At 31.9% G+C, this 17,009-nt stretch overlaps 1 protein-coding gene across 2 annotated transcripts in view; it reads left to right on the forward strand.

Moving 5' to 3' along the window:
- LOC117122084 (F-box/LRR-repeat protein 5-like) overlaps window positions 1-9,814 on the forward strand; it is a 14,637-nt gene extending 4,823 nt beyond the window's left edge. Inside the window, exons 7-9 of one of the 2 annotated variants that reach the window (XM_033267555.1) lie at window positions 1,535-2,047; window positions 3,293-3,524; window positions 9,183-9,814. In XM_033267555.1, the coding sequence (XP_033123446.1) occupies window positions 1,535-2,047; window positions 3,293-3,521 (742 nt within the window). In that variant the 3' untranslated portion in view covers window positions 3,522-3,524; window positions 9,183-9,814. The remainder of the gene's footprint in view (window positions 1-1,534; window positions 2,048-3,292; window positions 3,525-9,182) is intronic. The other variant, XM_033267554.1, reaches the window with a different exon arrangement.
- The last annotated feature ends 7,195 nt before the right edge of the window (window positions 9,815-17,009 follow it).

Raw genomic sequence — 17,009 nt, forward strand, 5'->3', positions numbered from 1 at the left:
AACTCGGCCACAAAAAGTTGGCCACAAGTTAACTCGGCCACAAGTCAACTCGGCCACAAAAAGTTTGGCTACAGTCAACTCGGCCACAAGTCAACTCGGCCACAAGTCATCTCGGCCACAAATCAACTCGGCCACAAGTCAACTCGGCCACAAGTCATTTACTGGTACTAGATTGTACTAATTGTTATTATTATTGCTGTTATTATTGTTGTCATTGTTGTTATTATTATTGTTTTTATTACCGTTAGTTTTAATATTAATTATTAGTATTAACATTATATATTGTTCAAATTTTTGCTGATATTATTATTATTATTACATATATATAGTACATATATTTATAGCACCATATAAATAATAAATAATTTTCGATTTTTTATTATTATTATTCATATTATTATTTATTAGTCTTAGTATTATAATTTTAATAATAGTAATTTAAAAAGTTGTTGTTATTGGCGTTTTATTAGTATTTTTCTCATATTATTATTAATATTATTGTTGCTGTTGTCACCTTTATTATCGATATTACTACCCAATTATTACTAAGTAGGCCTAGTATTACAAGTATCATTATTATTATTATTACTAATTAGTATTACTATTATTATAAAAATAAACATTATCTTTAATTTATTATTGTATTATTGCTATTATCACCTTCAATATCGTTATTATCACTAATTAGTTATTAAAATTGATATTTAAATATCGTTATTATTACCATACTAGTATTATTACTATTTGTTAAAATAAGTATTACTATTAATGTTGTTGTTGTTATTATCACATTTATTATCGTCATGACTAAGTATTATTAATGTAAATATTACTAATTTATTGTCGTTATTGTTTAATATTATTGTTGAAGTAGAATGTTGTGAGTAAACAGAAGACGAACACATTAATAAATGACTCTTTTTAATTCATAGGCAATAGCATACAAATCTCTTTTGGTAGTGTGGTGGTCCTGTTTTACTAAAACATACTGTGTACTTTATTTCAATCATATATTGAAGAAAAAGGATGCAAAAACTTAGATTTACATTAAATAACTTGTGGCCGAGTTGACTTGTGGCCGAGTTGACTGTAGCCAAACTGGCCGGAAATTTTTGTGGCCGAGTTGATTTGTGGCCGAGTTGACTTGTGGCCGAGTTGACTTGTGGCCGAGTTGACTTGTGGCCGAGTTGACTGTGGCCGAGTTGACTTGTGGCCGAGTTGACCTGCACCCGAAGGACACGCCCCTTTGTTTCAGTACTTTTTAACATTCCATCGCCTCCATACAAAATAAGGGAAGTCAGAGCTTTCGCAGTTCTATACTCTTTGCTATAAGTAGCAGTTCTTCAAATTTACCACAGATATTAGTTCATTAGTTGATGCAAGTATTCTTTACACTATGCATTACATCACAGTTTACTATTTTCAGTATAGTGTATTTATTATTTTAGTAATAATTGGTGATGTGATAATAATTTCTAGTTTAATGATATACTAATGGTAGTCATTTCACTTATCTTTATTCTTGCACTCTTAGACTTGGAGATGGTGGACTAGGATGTAAACTAGAGCACCTGAACCTGGCCGGTTGTGTTCGCATCACCGACATAACCCTGGTAAACCTGGCCAAAGCCCTATCTAAAAGAGTAGTACAACCAACACACTCCCTGACTGATGTAAATAATGATGAACACAACTTGATTCTGGACAAGAATGGAGTACCGAAGTGCTCCTGTAACAGTGACTACCAAGAGGGTCCTCCTGATGCACAAAGGCCCAACGATGTAGACATTTCAAACAAGCATGGAAACGATTCCCACGTGAAATCAACTACCGATCCTCGTATTTTCTCTGTTGAGGTGAATATCCACCAATCAAAAAAATTTGCAGGACCAGGCGATGACCATTATAGATGTGCGACTACAAAAATAAATAAAAAGCAATGTGGAACAAAGAACGTGCAATACAACGAAACACAGATTAACGCAAGAATAACATTCAGGTATCTGAACTTGTCTGGATGCCATCAAATCACGGATGCAGGCCTCAGGTAAAAGGGCTTAATTAGAATCATAATAGTTAACAAACATAAAGAATTTCACCTGCTGAGAATTTTACTTTTTAACAATCAATTACCGGTATATAAATTTCACATCCTTAAATTTTAACTATCAGTCTATCACTATGGAAATCCTTTTTTACTAACAAATCTGCTGATACTCGTCAATTCAATTATTTACATCTTAGGTCATAAATCATCAGTAGCTTCCTATTGTTGTTCATGGAAATGAAATTGTAGTTTCCTGTAACCATGGCTACTGATGTTGCCAATCGAATTAAGATTACATTATTAAATTAACAAAGTTCAGACCATTAGTTTGAGATTATGTCTATTAGATAATAGGAAATTGACAGGGGCTGTGACTATATCATCTATTGACAATACATTACTGCACATCACAACAGTCTACAAGATGAATAACAGGATATTTAAACTTTTACAGGCATAGAAGGACAAATAAAGGCTTAAAACACATCTCCAGTATTCTAAAATATTTTTATGTGAAAATGCAAACCCAGATGAAATATTTTTAATACATGCTTGCATGTTATAATAAAAAGTGTACTCAGTCTCTGTAATGTTAACATATTTTGTAGCATGTGCAGTGTATGTGATTTGACTTGTAATATAATCTCATATGGCAATAAATACCGAGTCAGAATTATTGCTTCAACAATAAAGGAAATTATAATCAGAATTATGTCATCAAATGTGGCGAAGACAAGCCAAACCAGTCACTCCTCGCAAATCATGTTTGTCAGATAATGGCCAAAACTAAACAACCCTTATATATTTATACATCATGCTACGTTAATATTTTCAACGTTAAAAAAGAATTTTTTAACGATTTGGTGATGGCCTCTGTCTGAGAATTCCCCAAAATGGTAGATTTGTTAAGTCTGATTTTTCAAATACTGTTATTTAAACAGCTGTATGTTTAAACCCCTGTAACAAATGTCAGATTTAAATGATTTATATTCCTTTTGGTTTTGCCAGAAATTGTAACAGGATTTGAATAGAGCTGTACAGTAGCTATGTGGTTTAATGCTCACCTTCAAATCTCAGTCCTGGGTTCAAATTTTTTCTCACAAATACAAACTCCATTCTGTCCCTAAGCCTCATACAGAGACTTATGTTATAGAACATCACTTTTATCCTATGAAAGGTGAGACACTTGCTTGCTGTGAGATGAGAACAGAATTTAATTTAAACAAAAATTAATTTTCTGCACAGGACCCTCGCCAAAGCTGGCCCACTTCCTCGGCTCCAACACCTAGACTTGTCAGGATGCTTAAACGTGACAGCAGACGGACTCACGGAACTCACCAACGCCACAAAGAATCTTGATCATGAGCAATTTTTTTACTGCGACAACATTCATGGAGGCCCGCACGAGGACACTGCCAGTGGATGTCAGAATCTGCAGTCGGACTGTCGTGTGTGCTGCCGAAGTGGCGAATAGTCAGTAAGTTTAATGATGTATTATTTACTACAATAAATAGTTATGAATAATAATTATATTTCATATGCACTATTCCTATGGTTCATGGTAAATATAAATTCATTTGAGTTGACATGGAAGCAAATTACATATTAACTTTGTTGTTATTAAATAAGATTTGGTACCTGAAAAAAATGGGTTTGAGACTTCAGAAATAACTTGAATTTTCTGAATTTGTAAGCCCTGTTATTATACTGCTAAGAAAATATCTCATGTAAAATGGTGATGTGATATACTATGTTACGGCTCCAATCTGAAATTTTCTTACTTTGTTACATTTTATTTCTGAAGGAAAGGTTATTATATGTCATGTAAATATAAAGGGATTCTTTATTTTACTCACACAGGTGTTATATACTCTATTGTTACCAATGTTACACTGTCATTAAAATCTTTGCCAGGATGTGAATAGCACCCTCTCTAATATCCAGATCAATCGTGTGTAATTCTATAATATTGAATATGTACGCACCACTTGACGTGGCTGTCAGTTACTCAATATAAATTGATTGGCATAACAGTTAGCCAAATCATCTATCTGAGTTTTATAACAGGAAAATTATTTAAAGTATGTTTGAAATATCTCTATAATGCTTCTATCACAGACTTACATAAGAGATAAATGATGTTTATTATAAAAATATAAATTTAATTATAATGCATATTAATAAGTATAAATATTGGGCTAATCCTTAGAGTTTTAGAACAGGAAATAATTTAAAGTGTTTGAAATATCTATAACATTTCTGTCACTGACTTACATAAGAGATAAATGGTGTATATATTAAAAATATAAATATAATTAATGCATATTAATAAATATAAATTTTGGAATAATCCTCTGAGTTTTATAACAGGAAATAATTAAAGGTAGTCTTGAAATATCTTCTTTCTGTCACTGACTTACATAAGAGATAAATGGTGTTTATATTAAAAATATAAATATTGTACAATTATGTGCATATTAATAAGTATAAATATTTGGCTAATCCTCCAAGTTTTTTAACAGGAAATATTTAAAATATGTTTAAAATAACACATCCTGACTTACATAAGAGATAAATGGTGATTATATTGCAAATATAAATTTTTAAAAATTTAATGAAGAATTAAGTATTAAAATTATAAATGATTGCCAAATCTTTCCGAGTTGTATAATATAAGACATAATTTGAAATGCATTTCAAATGAATTTATCTCTTTAAATTACAACTCTTCTATCATTGACTTACTGTATCATTAAGAAATGGCAATCAATTACTAAATAATAATAATAATAAGGATAATAATAATGGTAGACTTATATAGCGCATTATGACGAGACGTCTATGCACTTCACATTGTCATTACCTCAGTCATTGGATTACACACCTAGAACACAAACTCATCTTCCCGGGGGAATACTCCATAATGTTGCAGCAGCTACATCAGTGCATTTGGCATTTAACCCTACCAGGTACCCATTTATACTCCTGGGTGGAGAGAAGCAATGCAAAGTGCCTTGCTCAAGGACACAAGCGAAATACACAGCGAGGGATTTAACCACCGACCTCAAGGTTGCTCTAAACCACTTCTATTTGGAATATACAATTTAATGTATTGAAAATTCAGTTATTAAGATATGCATGATATGATTTGTAATTTCTAATTACCACTAGATCACTGCTAGTTAAAGCAACATTGCTGATTTTAGAGTTGATAATTTTTAAAATTTTCCAATCAGTTTTCAAAGGATTATTTTAAGCTCGCTCTCAATCATCCACATGCGCGAATGCTTGGGCCCAATTTCAGCTCTCATAGACGTAAGATACTTAAAGTTAAATGCATTGTAGTTATATACTGTACTATACATACTCAAGAAATCATTCAAAGACACTTTAAGTCTACATTGTGAAATTAATTACAATGCCAAGGTCATTATTAAAAGTGCAATAACGGAAATGTGTAGTTAAACAGGAACACTATATTGTCAACATATAAGTTACAAAATGTGTGTATGAAATATAGAAACATCCTAAAATAATAATAACCTGTGAAAGAAAAATTTAATGAGTGAATAAACAATTTATTATATTATAAGAAATAATTATATACAGTGTTTTGTTTTAATGGCACTTGAATTTAATTTCTGTCAATAAAATTTGAGGCTTCGAAAGAGTGAAGCATCATTTTAATTGCAAACAAAAATCAAAGATTTGGAAGGCAAGCATCTTACCATAACTGGAATTTTAAGATGCTTTCGATTCAATTTCAAGGCCCTGGGTTAAAATTCTACCACATCTTTTCACAATTAAACAAAAACATCTTGGTAACCCACTCATTTCATTTATGCAATAGTGTCCCTGACCTTCTAGGATCAGCTGGAAGGCTTACCCTCTATAAATATGTTTTTGTGTCTATTGCAGTAGTGTGTCTATGTGTGGGGGTTGCACACCTCTCCAAAAATCACTTTCCCCCCTCCCCAAAATCACTTGCAAGTAGTTAAAAATCACCAAATTTGCAAGATAGCACCCCTCAACTGATCATTGAGTCCCCCTCCCCACTCTTTGTGCCCCATTTAAAGACTTCTAGGTACGCCACCTGTCTACTGCCCCCTGGGGAGTGCAGTAGTCACTATGTTGTCATCTGGCAGTTAACCCTGTTAGAGCGAGTGAATCCGGTGGAGGTGCATGATGGGTAGTACCGCGAGATAGGGGGCCCCTATGAGAAAACGAATAGAGTTCGAAAGTCGAACATACGTCATAGAGATGAGATAACAAACTTCCTATTCAGATAATTAAGTAAACATCTTTTAAGAATAAGACAGTAGACACACGCTTCCGCTGGGAGCCTATGTTTTTTTAATTGTAAGTGTACGATGACAGTACAAGTACAAATTGCTTTTCTGACCAAATTTCATGCCAGTTAGAAGTCAACACAGATGAATTTTCCTTCTGCTACAGGCTTTCATCAAAATAATTACAACCTCAAGTTCCAAGTTCCAAATGCAACATGCAAATTAGATTGAATATGATGGTGATGATGGAAGTTTATAAACAATGATAAGATTGGACGCTGATAGTGAAGATTTGATGCTATTGAAGCAAATTAAAAATGAAAATGCTGGCATTGTAAATGATCACATCTTCTGAATATTTGATGAGGTTTAGAATAGAGTGGATGAAAAATAGGTATTGATGGATGAAGGCGAAGATGGTGACATAAAATGGATGGTGGTATGAATTAATATTACAAAGCTTAGGATATAACATATATAGAGCAAAAAAAAATTTAATAATAAAATTTCATATTTGAATTACTTGCTTTGTATATCTAAGTAAATTGCTTTCAATTTAAAATCAGAATGATAAAAATGTTTCCCTCCAATTGTTGAATAAATTGAGTAATAATAACAAAGAGTATGGAAGAGCAAGCAGTACTACTGCCCTTGTTTTTCGTGGCAGAATTTGAAATTTGTGCATGCATCATGAATGAAGGACACCCTCTAGCTTGTAGTAGTACTTTTCGAGATAGGATTCATTTCAAAGAAACTATAGTGGTCGGACATCTTGCTATTCTATACTCTTTGGTAATAATGTTAATATACATCACAGACTAAAATATTATCTTAACAGTAATGTTTCTGGAAATAATAATTGTTATTAAAGAGTTCAGTATGTTTACATCTTCATAATAATGATTGGGAGGATATTTTAGGCTCACATCTAATCATCTTAGACTTGTATCTATAATTGACATGAGATACTTCATGTAATGTATTGTAGGTACATAATACACAGTCAATAATATCACCCCAAGGCACTGTGTTGAAATCTAAAAAAATACTGCCCTGGACATTCTATTATGAGGAAATAATGACCATGATAACAATGGAGATGCTATTTACCATGTTACAGATAGTAATAACAGTGATAATGATATTAGTAATGTCTGTATGGTATGATACATATTAGTGATCATGATTAATGATCAATATTTTATTATGATAAATGACCAATATCCAGTAAAGACCATCATGATAAAGAGATTGATTACAATAATAATTAATTTTAATGTGAGTTTGCATCAGGAAAATATCATACTGTAGGAGTGATGTTTTTGCCCTGCCTGACTGGTTACCGTACCGAAAACTCAGTACGTTCCTGAGTACTAGCAAGAGAAATATTGCAAGTAATTCGGGTAGGAATCGAACTCACAACCTCCAGATTAATTTCAGTAGTAAATTCATAAAACGAACATGATTTAAAAATCAAAAATGTGTATGTGTTGCGCGTATAAGACGACCCACCTGTTTTTTTTCGATCATAATTTGCTATATTATGGCTTGTCTTATATGTGAGAATATATGGAATGACTATAATACATCATGAAGATAAATACCCTAAAAGGGATCAAGATTTCAATGTATGTTTTAAGCAGTCAGTGCTACTTTAAGCTCAGACTGAAGACATCAAACATGAAATTGTCCATCAAACTCGGAAGAAGCCAATAATAAGTGGTGGAAAATAATAATGACCATAAATAATGGAAGATAGTAATGACTATGAAATAGTAATATAATATCATATGATAATTATGGAAGACATATGACCAAACTAAATGATAGTAATGATTTATTTTTATCATTAATGGATTCAAACATCACCTTTATACATAAAATGACATTAAAATTAGTTGTATCAGTTATTCAAAAGAATATCCAGATACCTATAGAGAAATTCTCAGAGGCCTATGGTGAGCTGGCATCCACAGCATTCCAGCCAACCCACGCACACGTGGAAACTGGGCCATTAATCGGAAATGATAATGACAATGCCTAGACCAAAACAAGTCTGTCAGGGTCAAATTTATTTTGCATTTTCCTAAATTTGCTTTAATAATTTCTTCATACTTATTGGCAACCTGCCTCCTACTAATTTAACCATATGTATTGGCAACCTGCCTTCCACCAATTTAACTTTTCGTTTGAAGTACAAATAAGATGTTGTAATTGTGTATGTCAGGCCGTTTGGGCAGACAGGAAATTTTATCAAAGTTCAGACAGTATAATTAACTGTTCATAAACTGGTGCTATTTTTTGCACCTATTAGGGAAGTATAGTCTGTCGTCTTAATTTTGTCTCTTGGAATGCGACTGAAAGTTAATGAGATTAACTGTGCTTAAATGAAAAAGGTATAGTTTGCTTTGTTAGACATTCCAAAATGTGTATTTATATTCAATTCATGATACAAAGGACAGTTAGTTATAATGAAAAAGGCATTGAAACACTGCATTTATTTTTTTTATTTTTTTAAAATTTCAGTTAGTCTAGTTTCATCCTTTCATATTTTTATTAAATTTGATGAATTTCTTCTGTTTTATGCCATTTAAGAAAAAATGGTGCAGGATAATCTTGGTAGTTTCTACTGATTACCCCACCCCATCCCAGATCAACTCAGTCAGCTAAACTGGTGGTAGCCACTGTATGTGAGCTGAAACGTGGAGATCCTTTTGTCCCCGGTTCAATTCCCATTGCTGCTGTCCTTGTGTTTCAGCTGGAAGACTGAAATACAAGTCATGATAGTCTCAAATGAGACTTGTGCTTAAATTAGTATTACTAACTCATTAGAATTAAATATATAGTTAAATTTTGTTTTTCAGAAGCTAAATCTGTTTTCTGGATGTTGGATTCGTCGCGAAGGAAGATCAGAGAATGAAGCGTCCAAAATAAATTACTGTATCCAAGTATTAGTTGTCAACATAGATGGGATGATTGCTGTACAGTGAACAGTTTCAATCAATATGGTGACATTTTTTTTTTTCTGTTAAGAGATTTTCGATTGTTAAATGGACAGTAACTTGCGTCTGAAAATCATTTTAAAAAGTCAGAACACTAAACTCAAATTATTTAAGATAATCTATAGAAGAATTAGGCATTGAAATAATATGTATATTATTTATGAAAAGAAATTAATATAATCTATACTAAAAGAGGTTTATATATTTGGTCATTTATTAAAAAATAATCACAAAACAAAATAATGCTCTATAAGGGTATGATTATAGAATAGACTGGGTTATAGTTAAACAAGTTGCCAGTTTGTGACACAATTGAAAGGCGCTAGGTTTCCAATTAAGAGGTCAATGTTCGAGTCTGACCATTTGCTATTTCATTTCATTTCATTTATTTCACCTTTTTTTTTTTTTTAACAATAAAGTAAAATATTCAGAAAATTTGAAACAAGGACTAGCAGTATAAATACATTATAAAAATATATATATATATATATGTGTGTGAAAATACAAAAATAATTAACAATTAAAATATGTTCATTACTTATATTATTATTGTTATTTTTATTATTACTATTACTACTATTATTATTATTATTATTTTTTTTTTTTTTTAGTATAATAAACAGCAATAATAATAACTACAATAATTTTAATTACAATTACCAGCATAATAATTATTATAAATATTAAACAATCACACAAACAAATAAAAAAGCACACAAAAAATTTGATCAGAAATAGGAAAACACCCAGCCCCCACTTCACAAAACAACAAACACCAAAAAGAGAAAATTAAATAATTAGAGTTCATTTTTTGGTTGACTTGGGCATAGGCATATCTGAAATTCTCTCATTTGTTAAAATGTTCTTTTAGCTTTCTGAGAAATAAGTTAATGTTAAAGAGAGCAGCATCACGTACTTCTAGTGGAAGAGTTTACCATACAATGGGAAAATAATTGAAAGCAGAGAATTTAAATGCATTGGTTCGGGCAAAGGCATGCCTAAAACACAAATCATCAGAGTGTCTTGTGTTGATCTTAACAAATTCCAAACAGTTTAAATCATACACATGATAAAGGCATTTACAAACAAAAGCTACAAGAATGAAATCGTATCTAGCCTTCATAGAGATCATGTTAAATTTAACTAATCTCTCCTCATAGCTTAACACAGATCTAAGTTCATTTGGGATGCTCATACGAGTTGCTTTTCTCTGAACCTTTTCAATAGATTTCAAATGTCCAGCTTGAAATGGATACCAACTCGGTACTCCATACTCTAAAGGCTTTTGCCTTTGGGAAAGGCGCTTCATGTACATTGCTTCGTTAAATGGCAACCCGGTAGGATAGTGAATTAGTTTGTGCTTAGCACAACTAGAAACGCTGTCTGCAGTGGTGGAGACAGTTGCATATTTTCTCATTTGCATAATTGCTTGAATCCAGTGACCGAAAACTTTGTGAGCTCAAATGATATCAAATCAAATACTTTATTTCCATACCATTAAAGTAATACAATATACAGTAAGAAATGAAAAATGCAAAATGTACTACATGCATTATTATAGACATATCTCTCATTGGTTCTAAACTGATACATAGAAATATGTGAGGGTTCATAGATCATTTGGTATCAAACATGAAATAATAGTTATTGATTTGTACACATAGAGAGCTTTGGCATTTGAATTAAGTTCCTCGGTTGAATGAAATCAAAGTATGATTATTTTCAAATTCATATGTCTGAAAAAAAATGTCAGAGAAATCGCCTCTTAAGGTGAATAATAGTATGTAAATCAACACAAATTGTAATCGGAAATGTAAGTATTAAGCTTTTTCAGAACCCTGACACTGTTTCTGTCAAACATGTTTTGGATTATGCAACACAACTCATTTTTGTGATGACACCTTACATAAAGGTTGCAAAAGGAAGTGGTTTGGCGCGTGGAAAGGGAACGGGTTAGTTCCCCAACCTCAAGGTCAGGGTTTTAATCCATTGCTGTACATTTCGCTTGTGTCCTTGAGCAAGGCACTTTGTCTTCATTGCTTCTCTCCGCTTAGGAATATAAATGGGTACCTGGTGGGGTTGCCTGCTCCTGCGCTTATTACCAGCAGCAACACTTAAAGCATGTGGGCCTAATGATTAGGAAAAAGAAGTACTTTGTATCTACTGTATATAACCCACTCTATATCTCTTTGAATAGAGTGAGTTATAGTTAAACAAGTAATGCTATGTAAATGATATAAATAATAATAATAAAACAAAGAAATAGTTACATAAATCTAAAATAACTTACACTTTGTATCTATATAACCCACTCTATATCTCTTTGAATAGAGTGAGTTATAGTCAAACAATTAGTGCTATGTAAATGATATAAATAATAATAATAATAATAATAATAATAATAATAATAATAAAACAAAGAAAAAGTTACATAAATCTAAAATAACTTAATTGGGATTTATATTATTTGGAAGATATTACATTAATCTGATAGACTACAGTATACAGAGACCATGAACAAAATATTACATTATTTTGAAGTACATTATATATTTCATTATTCTGATAAACTACAGTTTACAGTTTTTAAGGAGACCATGAACAAATATATTTTACATTACATTAATTAAAACAAAGTAAGAAATAGAAGAACTATTAAAAAAAAAGAATACAAATCTCTGTTTTTAGTTGTGTTTTTTTTCCAAATTATGATAATCTACAATCTACAGGGCATCTCAAGGACACACTGTCCAATTATGTTGGACAAAATTATTCTAAGTGCTCAGCATTTTAGAATGTGGAATTTAAATACAGAAATTTGTTCCCTAATAGGTGCATCAACCATAGTTGATATGCAGATTGTCATTCAATTTAATTAACTCCACTACAGACTTCGTCAATAATTAACAAAACGTATTGAAATAGAATGCTGGAATTTGAACTAATAAATAAATAAACCTAAATTCGTAATTCAGCATTAATTCTAATAATTTATCAAGCAAACAGAAACAGATCCTATCTCAGTGCTTAGTAGCTATTGAAAAAGCTTTGCTTAATGGATGATAAACTTTACAAATTGATTCCAATCCTTTAATACTGTGAAAACAAAATATCTATGCTTTAATGGACCCTTTCAGCTACTCCCCCCCCCCCCCGTTTATATTTTGTTACTAGGGTCCCTCAAAACAATAGCCATACATATAAAAGCATGTGCATTTGTGAAATAACAATTATTGTTGAAGGTATTCAATATAAAATTCACTGTAGCTATTGGATATATTACCCTATTTGTTAAGGGGGAATAGGGGAGAGAACACCCTGGTAAAAGCACCCCTCACTGAAAAAAGTACATTCAAGTTTAGCAGTTGCCTGATATCACTTCATTATTCAACTATTCTCAATTCCTCCCCCCTCCCCCTTTTTTAACTCCATGTCATGACTCCTAAGACCACTGATATTAGGGTAACACATTTGATAATTTTAAATTAGTATTGATTGTTTTATTTGGATGTTTGATGGGTTTTACTTATTCTAACATATCATATAGGCCTACATAATGTATTTTCACAGGTCATTTTTATCTATGATGGTAAGTCTATTGATAGCATTAGTCATAATGACATAATACAACAACATATTTTTTCCAAGTGAAATTCAAGGAAATGTTCTTCTATTGTCAGTTGATCAATTTTAACCTAAAATAACAGTTAAATTTTTATTGTAATTTATTGTAAATATATATAGTGCAATCAATATAGTAATTTTTTTTTGTTTACACAAATATATATTTTAATTAGCATGATGCTAATAAATCAGATTCAATAGTATATGTTATGAATATTTTTTGTATAAATTAATTATTCATAAACATATACTAATTAGTGTTCATTATTATATGTTTATGAATATTTATTTGTAAGTACAATACTCATAAGCTTATACAACTCAAGTAAATACTACTTAAGTTGCAGTTGCACATTATTACATGATCGAGTCACATGATTCACTGCCTGGTACAGCAGTGGTGTATCTAGGAGTCTTGAAATTGCGGGGTTGTGGCTGATGGAGGCGCGAATGTAAAATGCGGGCCTCGATGATTTAGTGAGGGGGAGCACAACTCGCAATATAATGTAATACGTGGTCAGTTTTAACTACTTGAGCGTGAGTTTTTTTGCTTCGAACATTTTCAAGGGTTGGGGGGGGGGATGCTTAAGCGACTGGTGGTGCAAGATTTTTTGGGGTCCACACCCCCTAAATACGCCAATGCATATTATGACATGCTGATAATAAAATCGATGGAGTATGGAATTATGAATGATAACTATGGTAGTAGTGGTGATGCTGATAAAGAAGACGTTAACATGACGATATTCGTAATGCCGATATTACCATGGTGATTTTATGCCAATGGTACCATGGTGACTGGGTTGGTTACGATGGTAGCTGGGTTACGATGGTAGATTGGAATGTGCACAAAAAATGTAGTGTTGTTTACCAATCATAGCATGAGTTGCAACTCTGTGAAGAAACCATAACTTTGCTGCTAAAGGCTGTAGCATGATTTACAGTAAAGTTTCTGACAAAGCAACAACATTCATAGCAACACTTCTCTTAAAGAAGTAGCACATGAGCTACATACTTTTACTTGATGTTGATGTGAAATATCAGTCTTAGAAATAAATGATTGTTTTGAAAAAAATATGATCTTTGCATGTTCTGTTTCTTATTTTTCATTCAGTATCATCACTAACAGTAATTGATTAAGGGGTTTTTAATGTATAGGAAAAGGACTAGGCTATACAGTATGTTGAAATTTTATATTTTATATATTTGCTATAAATATGTCCTACCCCCCCCCCCCTGAATTTGCCGCTGATAATTATTTCATTTAAGAACTACAGGTAGTTCAGATACAGATACAGATTAACGTTATTATCCTGAAGATCCTGATGATGCTTTAATAATGTCAATTTTTGGAGTGACATTCATACTGTAAGACAGGGGTGGGCATAAGAATCGGTTGGAGGGCCAAAGTGAATTTTTGATGCAACACCAAGGGCTGCACCACCCAGGCTTTTATGTTTACATTGTGCTTCCAAAAACCTTCAAGTACTGCTTTTATACCACTGTATTCTCAATTTTGAAATTACTTTTTCAAGTGATTTCTAGTTAAAATGATCTGCACACATAGGGTTTTTAATTCATAAAATAACTGTCAGGTCGCATGAGGCCAGCGGGCTGCACCGAGGCCAGCGGGCTGCACCATGCCCACCTGCGCTATAAGATAACACAAACTTGCTAAGTTTGTATATACATTTCATGCAAAATGCTTTGCTTGAATAACCCATTTCCTAATTTAAAATGTTTGGAATGAAAATTTTACACTATAAATTTGCATCAGATAATAATTCTGAAGAAAGTAAAAAGAACCAAGGTATGAAATAATTTGCAATTTATTTTAATCTTTAAATAGGAATCAGATTTAAATGTTATATTGGTTCCTTATAACCAATACATTATACAACATGTAGGTTTAATTTATGTATTTTATCACCATATGAATAGCTTGTTTGTGAGGCAGATGTTAGATGGTATGAACAAATTCCTGTACCTTTTTGTCCCAATATACAGTGTGGGTTGACTACTCAACACCTGATGTTTTACAACAAAGCATATGAGTAGTGTCCTTTTCCTAACTATTGTTAACTGTTGTATAGCACATGTTTCTAAAATTTATGTAAGAAAATTTTATTACATTTTATTCAAAAAGAAGAGGAAATAATGTTCTGAAAATGTTGAAAAACATTTATATAACAAATATGTGATGTTTATCCTTAAGGTTCTTTGTTTTTAATTTTTTCTTCGCTTGTTAATTTGTCGCCCTCTGGACTTGTCGGCTTATCTGTTTATCAGAACCTATTCACAATGTCACAAAAGTCCCAATCCATTGGATAATATTCTCTTGAAATTTTAAGCGGCTAACAGGTGTTCAAGGAAACAAGCAAGTTGGTCACCATGGAGTTTGCTCTTTCTCACCCAAAGAAAAAAAAATAAACAAACTAATCACGTAATCTCTATGAGCGGGAAGAGGTGCAAAGAAAATAGCTATAAATTTTTATTTTTTTTTTAACTTTTTGTCCAAATCACATAAAATACATAAATTGGAAACTTGCACTACATTATATTAAAGGTGTACTATCTGCATATTGAAATTAAGGGTTTAGAAGAAAGTGAACTCCCTATACTGAAATGCCCATTGTTTCTGGCCTAATGAATAAATTCACCAAAAAATTAATCAGTATCTTCAAAAACTTATAAACTCAATTCAAACAGATTGTATATTTTTGTTGTGTGGCTAATAATGAAAAAATCAAGTTTGGTTTGTAATGATTATATTGTGTATTAATATTCTGAAGTCATATTTTCTATCATAAATGTCAGATTATCCACCGATATCAAATAAAATGGAATACGCAAATTCCAAGACTGCTAAGGTTTTTGAGGACTTCGCCCCCCATATCATGAACTAAAAAAACAATAAAATTCAATACAGCGTACCTTGTTTATATAAGTATCTTATTAGATTTCAATTTAATCTTTGAAAGAGATCATATTTTCCTCTTCAGTTAACAGATACATAAACAATACTGTTGCTATTTGCATACCATAAATAAGCTGTAGCATTTTTTTAGTGTGATGGTTTATTCATGTACATGCGTATTTGATAATTGCGCCTATAGAGTACCACAGTCGTGTCGTCACGACGTCAGGTGGCGTTCTCTGTTGTCAACAGACGTAGGTTACTGTCGGGTTGAACGCATTTTGCAACGATAGCAACAGAGTAGTATCACATGGTATCGTGACGTAACACTGTAGTACTCTATAAATTCTATTATTTTCTTTATTTTACATATTGGTTGAGTAATTTGTTATATTTTCCTTTTATATATAAAATCACTTTATTGCATAAAAACAATACAGGATACAAATAAAGAGCCGAGAACAGTGTCCCAAAACTGGGAGCACGCAAGGCTAAATGAGTTGACATACAAAAACATTAAGACACAAAATATACCAATAAATAAAAGTATAAAAATAGAGGCCGGCCTATCATCAAATTAAGGGAGACTGCATTCAATTAAATTGTCAGTTCAAAAAGAGGCAGATTAACCCAAGAGGGTTGATCTTATAGTACCATTATAGTAAACAAACCTACTAACAAATCTCATGTTATTAAATGAGATATTTTTCAATTAATGAGTGTTTATGAGTTTTTGGAATGTATTCTTTATTGATTAATCAATGTTGGGAAGAAAGTCATGCGCAAATTTAGATCCTTAATTGGGTTTGTATATCAATACGTTTGCCAGCGACACAAACACCATAAGGGTGACGGTACATTGCTGCCTTTACAAATAGCTGTTAGTATCAAGTGCCATTATCGATAGCTTTTTCTTTTACGCATTTCCTAATCTAGCAACTTGAGAATCTGCAAGTGAAGGCATCTAAAAATTAGGTCATAGGCAACTTAATGTTATTTCAACCTATGTAAACTATGTTGTATGTTGTTGTTGAACTATGTTTTTATACAATGTATAACATCATGTTCCTCTATGTTTGAGCACTGTATTATAGTTTATTTGATTTTTTATTATGTTTTTATTTGATATA

Source organism: Anneissia japonica, unplaced genomic scaffold (assembly GCF_011630105.1).
Source record: "Anneissia japonica isolate Jap-2015-1 unplaced genomic scaffold, ASM1163010v1 scaffold288164_len509026_cov199, whole genome shotgun sequence".
Lineage (NCBI taxonomy): Eukaryota > Metazoa > Echinodermata > Crinoidea > Comatulida > Comatulidae > Anneissia > Anneissia japonica.